A 16,940-nucleotide genomic window follows, 5' to 3' on the forward strand; every position below is an offset into this window, starting at 1 on the left:
CTTTCTAATATAGACTGCAATGTGCTCAAAAAATATAAATATGAATATACAGATAAAACAGGACATGGTAACATTATTTTATTAGATGGACATATTTGTAGGACACAATGATTGTTAGGAATTTGGCTTTAGTGTTAAGCGTTCTTTGGAGAATTAACACTGTTAGGGTGCCTTTACACAGAAAAATGTATCTGACAGATTTTTGAAGCCAAAGCCAGGAATGGATTTGAGGAGATGAGAAATCTTAGTCTTTTCTTTATGATCTGTTCCCTGTTCATAGTCTGTTTCTGGCTTTGGCTTCAAAAATCTGTCAGATAAATCTCTCTGTCTAAAGGCACCATAAGGGCCTGTTCACACTGAGCAAAAATGGCGGAATTCCAAGCTTGAAATTCTACCTGTCCCATCGATTCAATAGGATTTCTTGCGCGCCTCCACTCTCTGCCCAAAAGATTGAAAGAACTCCCATAGAAACAATGTGACAGGCAGAATTTAAAGTGGCGTCTGCATCAGGTTTGTGCGTACCCCAGCACTTGGCATTTGAATTCCACTGCCTGGAGCTGCATACATCTTTTCCAGGCAGCGGGATTCAATTGCAGAATGTTTACTGTAAGTTCGCTTGTCTCGTTATATTGTAAGTTCGCTTGTCTAGTTGTTTGCAGCAATAGTCCCTTTCACACTGAGCAAAAACTGCAGAATTCCGCTGTTTTTGCTCAGTGTCAACGGGGACATAGGGTACAAACACACGCAGCAGATACGCAGCAGATTTGATGCTGTGTTCAGTTATTTAGATCTAATCTGCTGCGTATCTGCTGCGTATCGCAGCAGTAAATACGCAGCGTATAAGCCGTGTGTGTTTGTAGCCATAAAGAGTAATGATGAGAAAAACATAGAACAATTGCTGATCCATTATGTTGCTATAATGAAGCTGTATTACTTCCATTATTGTGTTTATTTGTATAGCGCCAACTGATTTACATATTTTGTCAATTTTGGTCCCTGTCCCCTCACACTCTAAATTCACCTGTCTGTATGTTTTTTCTTGTGTGTGGGAGGAAACCAGAGTATCCGAAGGAAACTTTTTACAGCCCTTGGTGGGATCGGAACCCAGGACCCCAGTGCTGCAGCTTCTTCATCTTATATAGTAAGAATAGTTTTCCAAATAGATTGCAAGTAGGGATGGTCCGAACCTGCCGAGGTTCGGGTTCGTATGAGATCAGATTCCCGCTGTCTGCCCGCTCCGTGCAGCGGGTGGATACAGCGGGAGGACCGCCTGGAAAACTGGGATACAGCCTATGGTTATGGCTGTATCCCAGTTTTCCAGGCGGTCCTCCCGCTATATCCACCCTCTCCACGGAGCGGGCAGACAGCGAGAATCATTTCCGAGGGTTCGGAACCAGGTTTGGACCATCCCTAATTGCAAGTGAAGATAGATAGATAGATAGATACATAGATAGATAGATAGATAGTGAGTCAGCACACTAGGGCAAACCTATTAACAGCTCTAGAGAATAGCTTTAATTTCTAAAACAAATGCATATGGCACCTAGAGGCCCAAATGAGACATCAGTTCCACCTCTAGCATGTCACACTAATTTTCATAGCATCTTTATTTAAAAGCAGAACTTGCAGTAAAGGTGATAATTTCCATTTAATCAATTCAGCTGCAGTCTCATACCTTATAATTGAGAACTGAGTCATCTTACTGCTGTGAACAACCCACAGCACAAAAATGGAATGCAGTCATTTGTGCAGAGAAAATACAAGAAGTTTCTAGTTTAAAGCAATCCTCTAGGGAAAAGATGAAAAGTAACATGCACAATTATTATCTGTACAGCTTCCTGAGCAACTCACAGCAACTAATGCTCAAGAACTGAACAGGCAGGTACGCTGAAGGAACCAATATGAAGACCACCATAGTACCATTTTCCCTATGGATTACTTTAACAAGGGGCACACCTACTCTCAAATATATAGTGATTAGATTCATTTGGCCACAGAAATGTATGCAACATCTTTATTTTAGCTGGTGATTTTTCAGGGCAGAAAATGGACAGCAAAAATTATGACTTTTTGCTTCAGTTATACCAATCTATACAAATAAATAAATAAATATATGAATGAAAAAATGTACATTTTTTCCTAGATGCAAAATGTAAGCAGGACTCCTCTTTCAGGAAAAAAATTTAGTGTTTCCAGCTTATTAATATAAAGACAAAAGCTAATCAGAGACATTTCTGCAAACTACAACCCCTTTAGGCCTTATTCAGACGTTATGTAAATTACGGGACCAACAGACGGGGAAGCCCTGGAGTGGAATGTTTCCCCGCCCAGCATGATATATCAATATTAGGCCAGGAGCGGGAAAACTCTTTGAATCTCTGCGGCACTGTAGTACATCGATATATCATGCTGGGTGGGGAAACATTCAATTACAGGGCTTCCCTGTCCATAGGGCCCGTAATTTACGGGAAGTGTGAATAAGCCTTTAGTCCCACATATGTCTTCCACGCTAGATGTTCATTAAATTATGTGAGCACTCCACTAGTAACTTCTTTAGGACTGGGCTACTATTCATTTTCGCGCTTAAATTTTTTCCTCTCAAAGTTTAAAAGGCCATAGTGCTTGCATATTTTTTGCGACTCCAATTCTACTTTGCAACCGCAGACTTAATTTGTGTAGTAAAATTGATTAAAAGATTTAAAAAAAAGGAATTTGTCTTCATTTTGGGGGGTTTCGTGTTTACTTCATTTATGCTCGAGTCGTTTCGAACTCGATCGTTTGGTATTTGATTAGCGGTGGCTGCTGAAGTTGGATAAAGCCCTAAGGCTATGTGGAAAACATGGATATAGTCATTGGCTGTATCCATGTTTTCCAGACAACCTTAGAGCTTTATCCAACTTTAGCAGCCACCGCTAATTAAATGCCAAACGATCAGGTTCGGTTGGACTCAAGCATGCTCGAGGTTTGCTCATCTCTAGTTATATATGTTCCTTAAGCCAGTGCAATTAAAACGATATGTAATTTATATATCTTTTATTTTATCTGACTGCTTTTAAAAAAATTAAACCTTTAAAAGAAAAGTTTAAAATTGCTCTATTACCATCCTTAGGCTATCAGGAATGTGATAGTTTAATAGTTTAGGTGATTTTGCATGTGGCGATACCAAATATGTTTATTTATTCATTTTTATGGGAAAAGGGGGGTGATTTAAACTTTTATTAGGGGAGGGGATTTTTTTAGTAATGAAAAAACTTTATTTTTATTTTTTATACTTAGAAGGGGGGACTTCTATATACACAGCACTGATCTCTCTAATAGCCGCGGTCCCTGGCTACAGATAGCAGCCGGGATTGCGGCGGTTCAGAGCAGGGTCGCCAGGTGACCCCTCTCTGAACCACCCCCCCATCCGCATCAGAATGTTCATTGATAACATTTAGATTTTGTGGCTATTTCCAGTTCTATTCACAAACATGGGCTGTTCTGATGGAAAGCACATGAATTTCAGCAAGCCCCAGATAAATGGGACAGCTACAAAATTTCTTTACCAACAAACCTGCTGCTTTTGTGTACACCCAATGGGACAGCTACAAAATTTCTTTACCAACAAACCTGCTGCTTTTGTGTACACCCAATGGGACAGCTACAAAATTTCTTTACCAACAAACCTGCTGCTTTTGTGTACACCCAACCAGTATTTTTCAAAACCAGGAGTGGATTGAAAACACAGAAAGGCTGTGTTCGCATACTTTTGAAACTGAGTGGATGGCTGCCATTTAATGGCATATAACGTCCACTATTTCAAAACAATGGCTGTCCACCAAGCCAAGCATGTACATCATGGGAGGACTCAAACGGAGACAGACAGGGATGGTAAGTGTGAAAACTATTTTGTTTGTTTGTTTGTTTTTTATCAGCACCGAAGTGGTCCTTTACGTGGAATACCCCTTTAAAGTCATCAGAACCCAGGTTGGGCCCGGAGCTGTACCTAATGTGACTAATGGAAACATAAATTAAGCCGGTCTTACCTCCACATCACATGAGTATTCAGAGCCATCTAGAAGTGTGACTTTAGCCTGCATGTTTTTAGGTCTTTTAGCGGATTTCAGAGGAGATTTAGAAAGCTTGCTAGAAACTGATTTCTGAGAGATTTTGTCGTCTTCAAGTTGTTGATACTCAAGTTGTTTTGCAGCAGCCTCTTTGTCCCAGTCTTTGTCCGAGTTCTGCAAGAAGAAAAATTAGTAGATCAAGTTTCGCTCGGAAGGTGTTATTGAGGAACCTTCTACAGGTGTATGACACCACCCTTTGCTAACGTTTTAACCAACGACAGTACACACTTGTAATTCCCAAGACTTACAAAAATGAAAGAGTTTAAATATACAGCTATTAAAACACAGAGAAATATATCTAAAGGAAAAATAAGACTACTAGAAACTAAAACCTGAGGGCCCAGATATATGTTAAAATCCCCCGCCCCTCTATGATGCGGCTCTATTGATTCTAACTGAGCCGCACGATAGAGGGGCTTTAGCCCCGGCCCAGTATCCGTGGATAGAACGGCACTTACACGTTAACAGGGCCATGGTTCAAAAAATGGACCGCGGCTCCGGCTTCCCTGCGCTGGCGCCGATCTATGTTAAAGCGAATGTACCTTTAATCTTGCAGAGCGAGTTTACTTTGAGGTTTGTAGTTATGTTTAAGAAGTGTTCAGCCTAAAGCATTACTGTCATTTAAAGTAACTTTTGACACATTATGAAACATGTCAAAAATTATTGATCCCGGCAAGTCTTACTCCTGAGACCCTCTGCAATCCCAAGATAAAGCTGGGGGGGGGGAAGATTCATAGATTTCATAAATTTCATTAACTTGCAGACATGTGAGTTCAGTAACCAAAACAATAATATGCACACTAAAAAGGAAAAAATACAGTTTGAAAAGAGAACAAAAACTGGCAATAATAAGCATTAGACGAAGCAGTTTTTTTTTCCCTTTTAATAATGTGTTTCATTGAAGTGAAAGTATTAGCTAGTAAATATATCCTAAACTGCTTACATGGCTACATAGGAATATAAGCAGGGGGACTTTCTATACCTTTATTGTAATTGTCCAGGGCTACAATCACCTAAAAAGTGTCATAAAGGCAGGGCACTTAGGTGTCCTTACCACACCTCTACGAGACTTTAGAGTGTTGATAAAAAAGCATTTTTTATTTTTTTTGGGGGGGGGGGATTGCAGCTTCGAACAACTACAGTAAAGATATAGCATTTGAAGAAACAGGCGGCACTCTAAGCTTGTAATGAAACAAATGACTTGTTTAATTACCCTTCATGTGCAATGTTTTGAGTCAGCTACAGTCTTTTTCAAGCTTGAAAAGGCTATATAGTTACTGTAGTTCCAAAAGAAAAAGCCATTTAATTGAATATTAAAAAGGAATTGAGCATAATGTTACTGTTGTTCAACGCAAAAATAAGCCCTAAAATAATATAAGGCCCTGTGTTACACAGTATGTAGCCATGTAAGCAGTTTGGGACGTCTGCTCTAGCTGACAGTTTTCCTTTTATTCAAAATAATGACTATTTTATTCAGTTGTGAGTGCTGCTCTCATTTAGATTTCAGGAGCAGCAGTGGACAACTGGCAGAGCGTTCCCCTGGATCTGCTTCTCATTACTGTATCACGCTCTACAGGTATTGTTTTGAACTGCTATGGGAAATGTTAGATTTTCAAACATCTGTTTTCCATTTGTGATAGAAACAGTCAAGGACATTCAAGAACCTGCCAGTTTACCAAAACTGCTATAGTAAATAACTTCATTTCAGAATCTTCCCTGACAATGAACATCTTGCAGATGAGCCGTTGTCAGGCTTCGATTCTTACCAAGTCTCCTTTTATTTAGCTGTTCTAGTTTTCCCTTACTTTACCCAAATTCAAATGTGTAGATCTGTACCTGTCAAAACTCATGAAAAGATGGTTTTCTCTGCTGGAGGGACTTGTAAAACATGGGAGACAAGTGTTCCATTCTGTCTGAACACTAGACTTTTCTCTTTTTGCCCTCTCGGAGAGGTTTAATTAGCCAGAGCAGGAACCATTCACGGACTTGGCTTGGGGTTCAGCCACAATTTCTCTAGCAGGTGTTACTAATTTCATTTAATAGACCTTGAGCAACTGGAATAAGGGCATGTTTATCATTACAAATTGTGTCCTACAGCAATCACTAGCAATCTTAACAAAATCAGACCTCGCTCTTCAGTGATATCGATGACATTGTGCTATTTCTTTTAGTAGATGTTGTAATAGAAAATACCAGTCAATTGCATTGTAATTCCAGATAAAACTAACACAGGACTGCAATAACTTCATCACTGCATGTAGTAATTGTAGCCCAGATTTATTAACCTATTGAAATGAAAGGGAAACATTACTGGACATACTCTGTGATCTTTAGAAAGGGAGGGGCGGGCTGCTACTTCTTTTTCTATATGCTGGTGTCACCTTTCACTTTAAGGCCATGTTCCCACTACGCAAGTTCTGTAGTAATCAAGGTCGTGGTAACAACGGCCGTGATTACTACGGAACTTACATTGTGCTGCCTTCTAAAGAATGCCGGACGGAGTGTTTACACATCCCTAGCGGCGATTCAAAAAACTAACATGTCAAAACCCTGTCAGTTCACACAATGAAGCGTGCAGCTCTAGCCACACGCTCCATTGTGAGCAGCGAGGAGTTCGGATGCGGGCGTGCACGGATGCGCTCACATGCGAATTCAGCAGCAGTAAACATTATCTTTTCTGACAATGGCCGTTCCGTGACCTGGCTGGGTCACGGAAGGGCCAGTGTCTTATAGAGTAGGAACATAACCCAATTCGGCACATATCACTTTTAGGGTAGCTTCACACGTACCGTATCGCTGCGTTTTTATTGCTGCGTTAAAAACTCAGCGATATGGTCAGGGCTGTATTAACAGCTGCTGCTGCCCTAGGCACTAAACCTGAAGACGCCCCATCTACACGATACCAGACCTGACCAATACCACCATACCCCCCACCCCCCTGGAAAAGACACCAGATTTACTGGCAAGTCTGAAAGGGAGGAGGGAAACTAAAAAAAATAAAAAAATAAAAATTAAAAATTTCTGTCCCCCTGCTCCCTGGTGCTGCCCCCCTGCAAGGTGCTGCCCTAGGCAACGGACCACGGGTGCCTAGTGGTAAATACGGCCCTGGATAGGGTACGTGTGAAGGCACCCTCAAGGCCACGTTCACACTATGTATAACACTGGCCGTACATGTACATGTTAGGAGTTGTAGTCCTGAATAGAGATATCGAGCATGCTCGAGTTTGCCCAAACCCGAACGTTCGGCATTTGATTAGCGGTGGCTGCTGAATTTGAATAAAGCCCTAAGGTTGTCTGGAAAACATGGATACAGCCTATGATGACTATATTCATGTTTTTCAGATAGCCTTAGGGCTTTATCTAACTTCAGCAGCCACCGCTAATCAAATGCCGAACGCTTGGGTTTGGACGAACTCGAATATGCTCGATAATCGCTCATCTCTAGTCCTGGATTACATATACACTACAGGAGCCATCCTACAGGTGGGTGGAGTCTCAATGAACCAGGATTTTGTTACTGTTCTGTTACTGTTCTCAGTAAGCTATAGATAGAATGGTGACTGACTCTCCTCTCCATATTACACACACAGTGGCAGCACTGCCCTAACACTGTGCATTACAATAGTAACAATATAGGGGAAGCTTTAGCAAAGCCTATAGCAGAGAAACAGTGGAATTGTTGCCCATAGCAACTAATCAGGTTGCTTTTTTATTTTTTATAAAAAGGCCTATTTTTTAATAAAAATGAAACATGCATACATGCAGCTGTTATTCTAGGACCCCAACGCTACAAAGCAACATGGCTAACTTCTATGACCCCCACAACATGGCTAGCCTCTGTGACCCCCACAACATGGCTAGTCTCCATGCCCCCCACAATATGGCTAGCCTCTGTGCCCCCCACAACATGGCTAATCTCTGTGCCCCCCACAACATGGCTAGCCTCTGTGCCACTCACAACACGGCTAACTTCTGTGCCGCCCACAACTAGACTATCAGCTCCTGGACTCCTCCATGTCATGCTGCCCTTACTGCTGCAGATTCTACTGGGCTCAGATATTAGCGCCTCCTAAAGGGGTGGAACTAAAGAAATGTGGATGCATGCCCCACCCACCTGATGACTTTCTGTTCCCTCACTGGCAGGAACAGGAAACAGAAAGGGAACGTGACTTCACAGGAAGTAAAGAAAACACAGGCAGAGTGGTCATGTGACTGAGTCTGAGAACACAGTAAGCGCTCTAAATGAAAAATAGAAGTGTATGTAGAATATGCAACACCCACAGAAGTCAGTGCAATGCTAGTTTATTGAAAAATCCAGGAAACCCCTTTAAAGCTGCATCCAACTTCTTCATCCACTGGTAACCAAATGCTGAATGTTTGGGGTCATCTCTAGTGACCACTTAACGTTAACTAACAGGCTTTAGAGCTGGTCCTTGTGCCTGTGACCCATTAATGTGTGCAAATTTTACAACCCTGTATTCAGCACTGTTTGCAGTACTGGGATGTCACACTGACAGCCCGATCCTGTACTATGACAGGGAAATGACATAATCGGTACCAAGACTAAAAGCCCACCAGCATAGAACTCAAGTCGAGTGCTCTGCTTCTGCATTTGGGCAGTTGCTAGGGAGGCTTAAAGGCATGCAGAGAAGATGCAACCTGCCTCTTCTCTCCTTGCTTGTCTATACAGGTCACTGGTAACAGTGATCTAATGGATTGTTACTAGTAGGGATGGTCCGAACCGAGTTCTCTCGGCAACTCTCGGCAATGATTCCCGCTGTCTGCCCTCTCCGTGGAGAGGGTGGATACAGCGGGAGGACCGCCTGGAAAACTGGGATACAGCCATAGCCATAGGCTGTATCCAAGTTTTCCAGGCGGTCCTCCCGCTGTATCCACCCGCTGCACGGAGCGGGCAGACAGCGGGAATCTGATGCCGAGCGTTCGGGTTCATACGAACCCGAACCTCGGCAGTTTCGGACCATCCCTAGTTACTAGTGTTGAGCGGACTTGCCAAACTGTTTGGGTTCAGCATCATCCTCCCAACCTGATCACTTGCCATTTGACTCCCCGTGGCTGGAAAAGTTGGATGCTGTTCAAGGGCTGCAAGGAAAAACATGTATACATGTCTCTATCCATGTTTTTTTAGGACTCACTAGGGCTGCATTCAACTTCTCCAGCCATCGGGAGTCAAATTCTGAGCATTCAGGTTCAGAGAATGTTGGCGAACCCAAACAGTTTAACAAATCCGCTCACACCTAATTGTTGTTACTGTTATCAGTGATTTGTATATGGGACAGCATGGAACAAATAGAAAGGCGTTCCTAGCTAACTTGTGCACCCATAATAAAGAATGAAATAAAATAAAAGTAGATGGTCCGAACCGAGTTCTCGATCCGAAGTAGATGGTCCGAACCCGAGGTTATGATTCCCGCGGGAGGACCGCCTGGAAAACTGGGATACAGCCATAGCCATAGGCTGTATCCCAGTTTTCCAGGCGTTCCTCCCGCTGTATCCGCCCGCTCCACGGAACGGGCAGACAGCGGGAATCTGCTGCCGAGCGTTCGGGTTCATACGAACCCGAACCTCGGCAGGTTCGGACCATCCCTAGATAAAAGGAAACACACCAATTTAAGATATCCGGCATGACAAACATTTTTTTTGAATGGGCATAGGGTCCTTAAACAATCACATGATCCTGTAACGCAGAATTATATCACAAATACAATAGTCAACCCTGGCCGACAATTTTAGTCTATTCTACCTAGTTTGTTCACTAAGACTACCTCATGGAGGAGGTGTATCCCGGATCAGTGGCTTCAGTACTGTAACATCATGGAATTGTGCTTTACAAACCCTTGAGAATTGATATAACCCTTGTGAACTTTTACATCTCCTACTCCCCTTATCTCTTGTGCTCTTTTGCTCTACTCCCCCACTTGCCTTTTCCACTCCATTGAACTATTGTTCATGTTCAGTACAGCAGCTTTTAGGAAAGGAAAGGTTTCTTTTCAGCAGACACTGAGAATTTACACACTGATTTTTTTTATTAGAGGGTGGCTGAAAACCTGCACATACATTATTTTCTTTCTCAGTGGTTTCAGGGCCCTATTACATGCACTGATGCAATGTAAATGTACTTGTTTACAGAGCTTATTACAAGGCTTGACCGTCACATGGGGAGGGATACAAATGATTTTGGAATGGTTTGTGCATTGCTTTATCTCTAGTTTCGTACGTAGCAGAAGCTCTGTGGAGAAGGCGGAGACAGACGGAGAAGCACCTAGAAAACATGAATACAGCCATAAGCTGTATCCATGTTTTCCAGGGCTTTATTCATGTTTTCCATGTGGTCTACTGTCTTCTCCATGGAGCAGGCAAACAGAGGGATTCAAAAGCCAATGCTTCTGCCTGGTACAAAGTACGTTTATCTCTAGCTAGGGACGGGTTGGGGTCTAACCACTTGGACCCCCACTGATCACAAGAATGGAGGAAAACTGTCCCCTAAAGGTACTGCATAAGTGCAACCAGTGCCCTATTCATACTCTATGGTGTTTCCAAAGATCATTTAGCCCAGAGCACTGCCGGGATTCATGATTTAAAACTAAGTATTAACCTCAGAGTTGAAGCACTGAATTGGAAAGGATGAGCTTTGAACCGCTTGGAATATTGGACCGAAAGCAACATAGTAATAAAAACATGGACTTCCCTTTAACCCTTAGAAGACCAGGCCAATTTTCATGTTTGCGATTTTTTTCCCCCCCTCATATATATAAGGCCATAGCGCATGCATTTTTTCACCTAAAGACCTAGATAAGCCCTTATATTTTGCGCTTCTAATTGTACTTTGCAATGGCAGAAATATATAAAATATGGCGTAAAACCAGAAAAAACTAATTATATGTATGGTGAAATTGAAAATGAAAACATTTTTTTTTATTTGGGGGGTGAAGGGGTTTGTTCGCCCTAGGGTAAAACTGACATGTTATACATGTTCCTCAAGTTAGTATGGTTAACAATATGTATATTATGATATTGCATAACTTTTATGCAGTTCTTACAAGCAGAGACATATAAATTTAAAAAAATACAAATTTTTCTAAATTTTTTACAAAAGTTTGGGGTTTTTACTGACAAATGCCATGTATGTATCAACTACAATGTAACACAGACATAGAGGATAGTGCATAACAAAAAAACCCTCAGAATTACTTAGATAAGTAAAAGCGTAAAGTAATGACCACATAAAGAGATAGGACAAAATGGGCCTTGGTCATTAAGACAAATATTAGCCTGGTCCTGAGCGGGTTAGGGTTGTAACATAATTCATTAACTTATTTATCCAAGACTAGTATTCATGTGTTTCCTTACAATACTTTTCAAAGCACGTCACACTTGGATGGTTTCAGCATCACAACCAGGGCTAAGCGTTTGTATCCCAAAATAACTTAAGTGTAATCCTGCCCTCCCCAAAGGCTGTTAAGAGTATACATTAGCAAGCTGGTCCAAAATTGTGATCAAATTACATGTTAAATAGCCCACAATGACTTTATGTCATTGCTGGAAAAACAGAACTGGCTATTTTTAGCACAGAACTATCTGAAGCTGGTGATCATCAGCAAAGGTTTCCCCAAACAAACATGCACAAGTGAGGACTCTGTTTACAGTTTGACTATGTATATTTTAAAATAGTCCTGAAATGTAGCAATTTTTAAGATGTTATTATTATTATTTATTTATAAAGCGCCCTTAATTTTTAAGTTTGGTCACTGGTCGTAAAACAAAGCTGAGCCTTCCTGAATTGTCTGAGATGGTAAGGAGAAAGCTGCTGAAAAGTGATCTGTACAGTTCATACGAAGCAAAACTGGCATAATTCTACGGCGAAGAATCCCACTAGCCTCCCTGTCATAATGGGACAGTTCCTATGCGCTGTTGCCCATGCTCATCAGGCTTGCTGTGAAGCATCTCACTAAAGGCCATGTTCACACACTCTCTTTTTAGTAAAATAATGGCCGTTATATAATACTCAAATTAACGATTGTGATTTTTAGTCTTTAATGATTTCCACTGGAAACAACCGACGTTAGTTCACACAACGCATAGAATAACGATTGTTCACAGCAGCCATCAAATTAGCATGCAAGACCTTTACTGGTAGCCGTTATTTAGCAATCAACGGATGTCATTTTAAGTTGTTCAAACCAGTTTTTTTGGGGGGAGGGTGGGGGTTGCCCTTCCTTTCACCGTCTTTTCAACAAAGTTCAATGCACATTTAATAACAGCGACACCCAAAAGGGTGTTGAAAGCAGCCATGATTTAACCTAAACTTAAATAATGCACCAATGTCCGTCACTGCAATGATGACCGCCAAAGTATGTTAAACACGGCTATTATTTTAAGTATCAAATAACGGTTGTTGAAAATTGTTGTATGAACACGAGCCAAATGCTGTTAAAACCATATCAGGCAAGATGGCTGATCCCCAAAACAATAAACCAAAAATGATATAAAAAAAAATTACATTTAGAAAAAAAAAAAAAACATGTTTCAGTATCTCTCGCTATATACTCTAATCAGTAAAAAACATATATGTAGGCGATATACGCCCTTTAATAAAGAAATGTTAGTACTTCTCTAACTATATCATGCACAGCCATTAACAAATAACATATTCATTCCTTGGTTCCTATATCTTGTACTTTTTCGTCTCTTGTAAACAACTAAACGAAAACGACAGCATTACTGAGAAGTAACAACGGTCTTGGGTGTTTTCCAAGTTCTATTGTAAGGAGCATTATAGGGAGTAAAGGCTCTGACTACTCCTTCTCCTTCACAATTGATACACCTCAGCTGCACTCTGCAGGTCACAGCGTTGTAAAGCTCTATAATAATTTATGGATGGAATTTATATTCTATGCTATTAAATGTTTTGAGCTCAATTACTCATGGAAAGTTTTGCTACTCATTTTGATTTTGTTACTTAAAGGGGTAGTGCGGCAGTAAAAAATTATTCACAGAATAACACACATTAGAAAGTTATACAACTTTGTAATGTATGTTATGTCTGTGAATGGCCCCCTTCCCCGTGTTCCACCACCCCCACCCGTGTACCCGGAAGTGACTGAGCAGCTGATGACGCGGCCGGCACTCGGGAAGATCGAAGGTGTTCGGGCCGGCCGGCCCGAAGATGACGTTTGGCACAAGATGGCGGACGTGTGTCGGCACGGATCAGGTATGTATAATGCACTACACTTCTGGGTACACGGGTGGGGGTGGTGGGACACGGGGAAGGGGGCCATTCGCAGACATAACATACATTACAAAGTTGTATAACTTTGTAATGTGTGTTATTCTGTGAATAATTTTTTACCGCCGCACTACCCCTTTAACCAATTGAGATTTCTTTTTGACCACATATCTAGAAAACCTAATTTACTGTCAAAAATCACATAAAAATACCTGAATTGGCAAGTTTCTCATCTGCTTTTGCATTCCGTAAAAGAAATTAATCTCTTATAGCCATCCAACATGATTACATGGCAGCAGGCAGTAAGCTAGAGTGATGGTCATGCTGATAAGCAATCATTTGGACCCAGCTGATATAAATGGGGAAGCGCTGTTAGGCTATTAATCACCCAAAATTAAGACACTTGTCGCTTTTTATGAAGATTACTATGTACTTTCTAAAATGAACAGACTGCCATTTGTGGTTAATGCTTCCTTCAAGTTTTCCTCCAATTTACTGTTAAGGCAATAGAATGTGACTCAGGTGTGGGCTTGTGCCTAGCATTCATTATAGACTCACTTGTTTGAAAAAGGCTGTCATAACAACCATTATTTGTTAATTGTATGGGAAGAGCTTACATAATAAAAGTGCTATTTGTGTCCTGTAGGAAAAGGAGAACACTGGACCAGCTGGGGACACACAGCTCATCTGTATCATAATGTCTGGTATCAAACTGTGAAATTAAACATAATACCGGTAGCTTACCTGTTACCTAAAAAATAAATAAAGCCAATACATAATTCATTTATCCAAAAGCTATCTCTTTCCCACATATACATGATCATGTTAAGCTCAGCCAAGTGTTCTCAATGGAGAGAAGCAAAACAGATTGCTCCGGTGGCTTCTTATCTCGCTTAGAACAAAAAGCAAGGTTGGGTAGTGTAAATCAAACATGGACCTGGGCTCTTGCCAGGCTGCAGTACACCCCCTGAGCTTTGGAGCCTCATTTACATTTTAACAAAAAGCTTTATAAATTGACACTGAAAAGGACCATGGAGATTAGAAAAAAAGATATGCCCAAAATCATGACAAGAAAGCCCTATAGCCATGTTCTTAATTACACCCCTGGTTTCTTGCTGACAAGTTCACTTTAATTGAGCCCATTTGCAAAACATAACTAATTTGTATTAAGATCCCTTTGCATTGAACATCTAACCCAAAAATGTTCAACACAACATAATGTGTTGGCCCTTAATGCTCTTTATTTGATCAATGTATTTCACATTTATCCAGAGCTGGATAAAAAGGGATAGGCACATACACAAATTATGTTTTTGCACCTTGAACTGTCTGCCATAATTTTAGTTTAGATGGAAAAAAAAGTTTCAACTAGACAAAAGTAACAAAAATGTCCAAAATAGAACAAAAAGGTGAAGGATTTCAAAGTAGCCCCATACCACCAAAGAAAACAGCAGCTTTAGTTCTTAAGGGTGGCCAATGCTTACATCGGCACTTCTGTCTGATCATTATCTTGGGGACAGCCTCGCCATACATAATTGCTTCTCTAATCTGCATCCGTTATGGCCCATAATCATTTCGTGCAATAGAAGACAACGATCAGCCGACATGCACAATGTCGCCTGATGTCTTTCAACAGCCTGAAAGAGCAACGATCAGCCTGGCAGCGATCTGCTGTCGTCGCTTCGTGCAATAGGAGTGGTGGCAGCAGACTGCTGCTGTCTCCTATGGGCTATCTGATGATCACCCAGGCAGCCCCTGCTGCTCTTACCAGCTCCTCCTTGCTCGCTGTTAGCAATGTGTAATAGCACCGGCAGTGGACGGGGGAACAAGGAGCAAGCGAGCACTAACCTGACAGGTCGGCGCTCATTTGCTCTCCACATCGCCCCGTGTAATAGGGGCTTAACTAACTAGGATAACATATGTATATCCGATTGGTGAGGGTCAAAACTCCGGACTTCATTAGGTAAACCAGACCAACAGAATAAAAGGTCTGCCCAAATATTCAGCCATCTCCACATTTGTAGATTAGGACCAACATAACAGGTTAATAGGATTTTGCAGCTGGTATCTGACACATCAAAAGTCTTTTTGCCGTTATTCTCAGCATAGCACTCAAAGGTGAACTGGAAATCATTAGGTTATATTGATTTTGCACTCAAAGTAAGAACACTTTTAATAAATGAAAAATGGTTGAATGGAACTGGTAATGGTTGCAGTATGAGGAGATGGAAAAGTAAATGACACTTGCCTTTTCACTTTTCAAGGGTGTACTATGTGCAGCTGCAGCTGGGAAATTTTCTAATGCGTTTTGATGATCTTCTCCGGGCTGCTGCCCTGGTTGTGTTCCACCTGACCCTTTCTGGTCTTTCTCCTGGTCTTGTTTGGCTTCAGATTCGGAGCCCGTTTCTAAAGTCATGTTGTTTTATTTTCTGAGGAAAGAGAAGATATTCAGCTAAATACATAGCAAAAAATACAAATAATAACTTATTTGTTAAAACTAGAAAAAGAAACCTGGAAAAAACACGGCGGGGGTCACAAATCTTAAAAAACTGAATACATAATTAAAACAGGGCTAGACAGAGAAGGCTTTTAGAACTCATCACCATAAATATTTCATCAAATGAGTGCTTATGCTTTAAGCATGACTTAATATTTAATAATAATAAAAAAAAATCTAATAGCTACAAAACTTTTAATCCATTCTAATTTTCTGACAAAAAAAACCACACCTTAAATAATAAAAATGTTAATCTTAAAACTGAAGACCTGGACACAATAGGGCTAATTTACCAACATATATGTGCACTAACTTTGTCTTCAATTGTGCTAACATTGCCGCCAAATTTATTAAACCATTGAACCACTGTGACACATTAAGTGCATTGATTAGACTGTGTAGTATATGCTGTCTAAGAAATAAACAGGATTAGTAAATCTGCCACAATGAGTGGCAATATTTGTAGTTTATCTTTATGCCTTGTAATCTTCTCCTCAGTTTCTTTAAGAGTGCACAAATTTAGTTACGGATGTTTATATAATTATTTCTCATATGGAAAACATTGATTTATATTGTGGATTTGCCATTCAATGTGTAGATTTAACTTAAAGAAAAATTCTGGGCTGGGGTGATTTTTGGCAGAGTGGTGAGGAGGATGAAAGTAGTAACATGCTTTCACCTCCCCTACTCCAGCACTGATGCCGATATCCCACAGCTCCGGACTTCGGGTCCCGGATGCTTCTGGGTCTGAGTGGGGACCTGGGACGTGATGTGTCAGGTCTGCTCAGTCAGCCAGCGGCCAAGGCAGGATGCCACAAGGCCTGCTGACTGGCTGAGCGGGCCTGGCATTTCACATCCCCGGTCCCCTCTCTTACCAAGAAGCGGCTGGGACCAGAGGGAGTTGGAGTTGCGGCATACCAGCATCAGCGCTGGAGTGGGGGAGGAGAAGGCATGTTCCTTCTTTCATCCTCCCCGACACTGCCAAAAAACACCCCAGTCTCCTTTAGGCTGCGTTCACACTACGTATATTTCAGTCAGTATATGTATATTTCAGTCAGTATATTTCAGTCAGTATTGCAACCAAAACCAGGAG

General features: G+C 41.2%; 1 protein-coding gene across 13 annotated transcripts in view; it reads right to left on the reverse strand.

Annotated features, from left to right (window-relative positions):
- The window catches only part of EPB41L3 (erythrocyte membrane protein band 4.1 like 3), a 168,117-nt gene that overhangs the window by 106,349 nt on the left and 44,828 nt on the right, over nt 1-16,940 (reverse strand). For all 13 annotated transcript variants that reach the window (XM_069957740.1, XM_069957747.1, XM_069957741.1 and 10 more), the window contains 2 exons: nt 15,599-15,779; nt 4,026-4,220 (listed from right to left, as the gene is read on the reverse strand). In XM_069957740.1, the coding sequence (XP_069813841.1) occupies nt 4,026-4,220; nt 15,599-15,766 (363 nt within the window). In that variant the 5' untranslated portion in view covers nt 15,767-15,779. Of the gene's footprint in view, nt 1-4,025; nt 4,221-15,598; nt 15,780-16,940 lie in introns of those variants that run through there.

The sequence above is a fragment of the Dendropsophus ebraccatus genome, chromosome 2 (assembly GCF_027789765.1).
Source record: "Dendropsophus ebraccatus isolate aDenEbr1 chromosome 2, aDenEbr1.pat, whole genome shotgun sequence".
Classification (NCBI taxonomy): Eukaryota; Metazoa; Chordata; class Amphibia; order Anura; family Hylidae; genus Dendropsophus; species Dendropsophus ebraccatus.